The sequence below is a fragment of the Trachymyrmex septentrionalis genome, unplaced genomic scaffold (genome assembly GCF_001594115.1).
Source record: "Trachymyrmex septentrionalis isolate Tsep2-gDNA-1 unplaced genomic scaffold, Tsep1.0 scaffold129, whole genome shotgun sequence".
NCBI lineage: Eukaryota > Metazoa > Arthropoda > Insecta > Hymenoptera > Formicidae > Trachymyrmex > Trachymyrmex septentrionalis.
Genome location: NW_017304428.1, coordinates 1,416,119 through 1,423,329, shown reverse-complemented (window position 1 = coordinate 1,423,329; position 7,211 = coordinate 1,416,119). Strand labels below are relative to the sequence as shown.

The following is a 7,211-nucleotide window of genomic DNA, read 5'->3' as shown; positions in this document are numbered from 1 at the left end:
CTATCAATCAATAATTATTAATAATCTTCCTAATGATATATTATATAGTGAAATTATATTATAATGAAATATATTAAACAATAAAAATAAATTTGTATCAACATTCGATCAGCATTTCTTAAATATTTTGCAATGAAATAAAACGTGTCAAGGATTATTGAATAAAATTTGATTAAATTGGTTCATTAATTGTATCTAGATTAATATTCGTAGAAATTCTGTGAAATAATTCCATGAGAAATTCAGATTCAGTAAATTCGCAGCTACAGATCTTGAACTAATCACAGTTATCACGGTTAAAAGTACAAACGGAAAAAAGCGGACATGCCGCACTTTCACCTGGCGCATATAACAAGCACTCAGCTCTCGCAACTGAACGCGGCAAGCACCACCGATCCGTGCCCGTTTTTTTATTTCGCGATGATTACCAATCCGTTTCCATCTCGATTCGAATATCAGATATAGTCACGCCGCGCCGGGCGCACGCGGGTGGCGTGCTTCCTTGCGTGCATCGCGCGAATTCGCAGAATAATTCTTTATCAGGACACGGAATACCCAAACGTAATACATATCGTCGTATTACCATCGAGCAGTTTTTTTATCGATACATACATCGTGATACGATGTAGGTTAATGGTCATGCGTGCAGCGGCCATGGAGACGATCGATTTCCTTCTTTCTCCTGTGTTTTTCTTTCTTTTTTTTTTGTTACTGTTGTCGCACACCACACTCTTGATATATACATAAATCGCGACGGCGCGACGTTGGTGTATCGGCTTTTCTTCCGGGCATCGGCGTTCTTTGTGCCGCCGCGACGACAACCCGTGCCCGTATATGCACCATGGTCATGTAAATGCGCATGCAATTATGCATGTAACCCTAGATAGAGGCAGGTAAAGGTACTACTTTTGCAACGCGGTCATGTATAATCGAAGGACCTGGGAATTATAATATTGCCTACGCCATTAATTCTTTTAACAACAGTTATTCAGAAAATTGTCAAATTTGGATGCCCCGAATTTCATACGTGCGTGCACCTCGAATTCCATACGTGTATGTTTGCAGAAAAAAAAATATTGCTCTCTTCATAAAAAAAAACCAATAAATGTAGGTTCAAACGTAACAACTCAAAAACAAAACGCGTAATGCGGAATGATTGACACACTCTTGACTAACTTGTATAACAAAATATATTTTCAATAAAAATAATATCAAAATAAAATCAATAATAATGAAAAACGAGACGAAACAAAAGGCTCAGAGAGATAAAAATTGAATTAATAAATCAAGAGCCTAACTAGATGTTTATTGCTAAATTTTAAACAAAGTACAGTTTGAACAACAGACAACCTTCTAACTTTTAACCAGGTTATCGATGTTTTAAACTCTAAAGTCTAAGAATATGGTATATAATTTAAACTAATTGTAAATGGTCCGGCAGTATAAAACTTATCTATATCTAAATTCTAACAGCAATTATAATGAACGTAAAATATAAGATATGCAATAGTACATTATTTTAAGCGATTCGAATTAAATCAAATAAATATCTTATAGAGAAGTTCTCAAACTTGACTAACTTCGTGCATTTTTTGATAAAAATATGTAGATAATAATTACGTTATATAAAATTATTACGAAAAGCCATTAAGAAATAATACTTGTTAATTTGAACGCTCGAAAGTTATTACATTGTCGCATTTATCCGATATCAATGTACAATATAATAACGAAAGAGAGATAGAAGATTTTTTATAAAAACGAATAAACATTGCAATATTATCTACTTGGTTATTATAAATCAAATTTACTCTGAGCTCTGAAAGTAATCAGCTATATTTTAAAACTAAAGATTTTCTCTGAGTTAATCAATAGCAGCGAGGTTTTTATTGGGAAACCAATTTTTATTATCATACGATCGATTTAATCTTACTAAACTGAAATCAAATCGAGTTTAATTTGCGAAAAAAACCGAAAAATCTGCAATCTCAATTGGATCAAGAGAAGATAAATTCTCGCGCTTGTAGGAGATTTCCAACGGCAACTCCAAGACGGAGATAAATCATCATCACCGAAGCTACAAAGGAGCTTTGTACAAACTCCGCAATGGCACATCGCACTAGATAACAGAAGAATGCAAGACAACAAAAGCTTCTAACAACATTTGAAAATCTTTTCAGGGCGTCGCCATTTTTGAGAAACTGCTCTTCGGCTGCTGCTTTTCGTTCCCGGCGCAACGATGACCGAAGGAAACAAATGGTAGAAAGGTTGGTCCGACCCGCTATCGATTCGCACAGTCGTACCCAACCGTGCCAGTGGCCAAGGAGGTTTAAGCACCGTTCACACGGAAACCGTGCCTCTCCGGCTGTGCCTCTCTCGTCTGTTTTATTCGCATTCTGCCCATATTATATCCAATTACATCACCACGGCCATTACGAGCCGCCGCTTGCGTTCCGCGCTGGTTACAACGAGGTCAAGCTGCATACAGGAACAAAAACATGTTATTAACTTTATTCCACGTGGTGTATTTGCGGATTAACTCGATAATCGATATCGAATCTAGGTGGAATTTAAAAAAATAAACAAAAAATTCGTTATTTTGACATTTGGCAAATAATACAAAGCTCGAAATTTATCACATTCAATAAACTGACATGAGGTTTTGATATTTAGAGATTTCCATAAATTTAAGGATTCACATCTACACACATTGTGTTAAAGGTCAGATTTGATGTGGTCAAAAATTCACACAGCAGGGAATTGATTGATATATCCCAGAATATACAAAAGCGGGAAGTGAGGTATATTCAAAAACTCATATAAAATCAAATTGATAGATTTCCATAGATAAATGCGAAGTTTTGTACCAATATATAAACTGTAATTTCTCGAAGATTGATGGCCTCAAAAATCTTACAGCTCGGAAAATTCGGAACTAAAAGATTTAAAATTTATTATATCTTGCAATCAACAAATTTTAAGCTATGAATTTATGACTAAGCTGTGAATCTAAATTAATTTTTGACTCTTCGTCGCACCTCAAAGTTTCCATAATTTTCATTATTTATAACTACAAAGAATAACAGATCGGAAATCAAAGATTTACTATTCTCAGATTCATCGAAATATTTTAAACTTCCGTAACTCGACGTTCTTCGAATAAAATGAGATTCTTTAGTAATCAATACAACCGTCGTAGTTTTATTTTAGAAAGTCGTAATATATCTATCACATGCGAGATACAGGTAAAGTCTGGTAAAGGATACAGAATTAAAAAGTAAATACTAAAATAAAAAAATGTTAAAATGCTTTATGGATTAAGGACTTTACAGCGTCAGTATGCTCTCGCGTGTGCTGTTCCACCGTCGCCGCATAAATTAATGTTATCTCGGGGGATTATACTGGGTTGAGTAGTGCGCGCGATGGCATTGCCGCATGATGAAATTTGATGTATTTCTCTCTGTCGGCTGATTAGATATTTTTAAGGCTTCGTGACTCACGTAATCAACGAGTACGCTTTGAATAAATAAAAAAAGCTTTTAGCATAAACAACTACCATTTTTAATTTTTCATTAAAAAATGTAGTTTTAATCCTCACGAGTTCGAAAATTATATAATATATGAAGTAATAAGACATCAAAATACTTTTTATTTTTGTATATATAAAATGAAAATTATTTATTTCTACAATATTCTGCGAGTTGTTATTTTGAGAAAGAGATTTAAAATGCAAAAATTATGTTTTTTATAACTTATAGAACGAAGTTATTTTACTTATGAAAATCTTATGTAAATATATAATAAATGATGATGTATTATAAAATCCTGTAAATAAAAATAGATCGATAAAGAATTGACAAGAATGTATAACAGAGAATGCACGAAATCACGCAACTCCCCTGTGGTCCAAAAATTCGATCGAAACTCGTAGTTTGGCTGACAAACTTTTTCCATTCGTTTTTTCTCTTGAGAATTGTCATGCGAGAGAGAGAGAGAGAGAGAGAGAGAGAGAGAGAGAGAGAGAGGGGAAGAGAAAAAAAGAATTTGCACTATTTTCACTACCCCGTGTAATTGATTCGGAGTTTTCTTGAAATGTACGTTTTCTAGAAATGTGCTTGAGAAAAGCCGAGATCCAATTTTATCTTTTCATCTTCTCAAGTGCATAAAGAAACGACGTATATCGACAGTATCGAGCTACCTCGCGAATCTAGGGCAAATGTATGAAATATTAAAAGCTCAATAACGCTTTTTCGGTATGAATGTTAAAAAACATTATGTTGAAAACGTAACATCGGCTAATCATATTGTCAATTAAGCGATGGCAACTTACCGACGCTGTTTTCCCATTTTTACTCGTGACTTTTAACAGCGACCCTTCGTACCCCTGGAACAGGAATAAAATATTACGTCATTAAAACTTCATATCATATCAAAATACTTTGCAACCGATATGATTAAACAAAAAATTGACTAACTTTATATGAATTTAATATCAGTTATATGTTTTATTTTTGCTTAAAAATAAAACAAAGATCTCTATATTATTTTATGATAACTTAAACTTATATGAAAATGTGAAATAACCATTAGAAAATAGACACATGTAAGTCTATTTTAAATAGTATAATATAACATTAAAACAATTGTACTTTCGTGTTTCCTGGAAAATTTGGACAGTTTTTTAAAAAATCTCTTTTTTAAAGTAATTTTTGGAAATAAGAAACAAACATCACAATACTCAATTAAATATTTAAACACTAGCAATAGATTAACTAATACTTGCAAATAACTAATATATACGATATAAAAATACGATTTCTAGTCTAAGAAATTATTTTAAAAATATAATACACATACAATATATACGGTTCTGTGATTTATTGTTAAATGCGCTCAGCACGGTTCTTTTTGCAACAGAATTTACTAAATTCTGAAACTATTCAGAATAGCAAATAGTACTGAATGAAAAATAAAGCAAGACATTCACATATTTTATTAAATATTTAACACAAATGATATCTGTGAATTTCTTAACGGCTATCACTTGAATTATCTATCGTTAACGTGCTCTATTCCATTTCCTGATACGAGAAAAGCCGTGTAACAGACTTTTTAATTTCCTACGATCTTAATGCGTAACACTTCGTTATTGCGCTATCGAGAATCTTGTTTCACGCTGCCGCTAAAGATAAAGGAATCCTTGCAGTAAGGTAACGTTTCCGTAATTTTTATAATAGAGCCTCAAGTAGAACGCGCGAGATGAGCACTCGGTTACATGCGAACGCTGTAAGTAGTATTCATTACCAGACTACCAAACTGTTAATAATTGCACGATCGCGATGGAAGTGCTAATTAACGAAGTCGCAATTAGAGAGCACGGTAAGTCTCGAAACGTTTATCCGACGTGCTACGTTTTTCGAGTTTGAACATTTCATGCATACGCGAGCAATAGCAAAAATGCTCCACACCATTTTCCAAAGATTTCCAAGTATTGATCATCAATTAATTGTAGCTGCAATTATAATTATCCAAAAATTATATATATTTAATAAAACTAAAAATAGAATTAAATATCTATTGCCAAGATAATTTATAATTTTGTAACAATACGTGAAAATATGTATTGTTGAAAACTTTAAATAATTGATTCCATTAATTGTGCTTTATTACAATTTTTTATTAAAAATTTACGACTAATAAACATAGACACATATGTTATTATTTAAATAAGTTAGAAAGTTTAATGATAAATTTGAATTTCACCTAAATGTCTCACTTTAGACGCATAGATCGATGTGCGAAATTTCCCAAGTATCTGTTACAACATTCTTGGCACTCGCGAGGTTCTTAATCTTGCATCATTAATCAGCTTGTCCTATCCATGAAATATTACTGCTTAATTTTTATAGCAAATAAAATAAAGATTCTTAAGTTTAAATTTAAAATTAAGTTTAAATTTAATTTCGTACTATAATAACTATAGGAATTAATAATTCCTAATAAATATTTAACTCAAATTATCAGATTGGTTAATCAATTTCCTGCTATTTCTCGCGTTAAGAATATATTAATGTACACGATATTATAAATTTCAATATTAAATTTTCATTGTCTGTTCATTAAAAAAACATATGTCTTAAATTATCTTAGATATATCGGTACACTACGTTATATTTCTAAAGTATCCATTTCAACATTCTTGGCGCTGAGTTCAGTGTCTCGCACATAATTAATTAACTTCCCTTAACTATGAAATATCGCAGTCATTAAAAGACTGGTCTCGCGGGGAAGCATAATCGAGTTTTCGACGTCACTCGCATATGTTGTGCTCACACGATACATACAATGCGCAAATAGTTCCTGCACTTCTCCGAAAGTTTCGCGGTAGTACGAAACGTTGGCGAATTGATCCGCCTGGCTCTCCTTCCGGCGGGCTGAAAACTCGTCGTAAATCCATGGAAAACGGGTCGCACAGATTATGCGTATAACGTTACGATATCTCAAAAACGATTAATAACTGAATTCGCTCGACGTATTCTTCGTGTGTGCACCAAGAGATTTGCAAGCGAAAATAACGTGTGTGGTGATGCTACTCAAGGTTTATTGTTCACGGTATGTCGCCAGTTATGTGTCATATCGATGCCAAGAAATCGCGTTCTCTCTTGATACGAGGAGCCGCAGTGATTCGCGTGCAGAAGACGGTCGCTGTCAATATACATCACTCCCACACCGCAGTCGGTGCATACTGTATACGAGACAACGCGCATGTTTCTGCGTTCAAGATATGTTTGCAGTTTTTCTCATAACAAATTTTCAGAATTCCTGCAACTCTTGTCGTTTCAATAGAGGCGATTCTAATAATTTCTATTTTTTTTTATTCGACAGTGTCAAGCGATAATTTAGTGTTTGTTCGCGAAATAAAAAATTTAATTCGTATTATATGAAAGATACAAATGCATGAAAAGACCGCAAGCATATTTATGCACATGCAAGTTATTATTTCTGGTTATATCATATATAGAGCGCATCAGATATCGTATTCAAAATTTAATCTGAGTCATAATAGAAGGCGAATAGTGTATATCAATTATAAATAATTGAGTGAAAGCAATATATTGCATCGATCAATTTCTGGAATACGCGTAGGTAACAATATTTTATCTTCTCGTTTCAATTTTAAACAAAGTTTACTTTAATAGGGTAGAAATAAA

General features: G+C 33.0%; 1 protein-coding gene across 3 annotated transcripts in view; it reads right to left on the bottom strand.

Annotated features, from left to right (window-relative positions):
- The window catches only part of LOC108756639 (protein couch potato-like), an 82,543-nt gene that overhangs the window by 33,888 nt on the left and 41,444 nt on the right, over positions 1 to 7,211 (bottom strand). For all 3 annotated transcript variants that reach the window (XM_018500611.1, XM_018500609.1, XM_018500610.1), the window contains exon 3: positions 4,331 to 4,384. In XM_018500611.1, the coding sequence (XP_018356113.1) occupies positions 4,331 to 4,384 (54 nt within the window). The remainder of the gene's footprint in view (positions 1 to 4,330; positions 4,385 to 7,211) is intronic.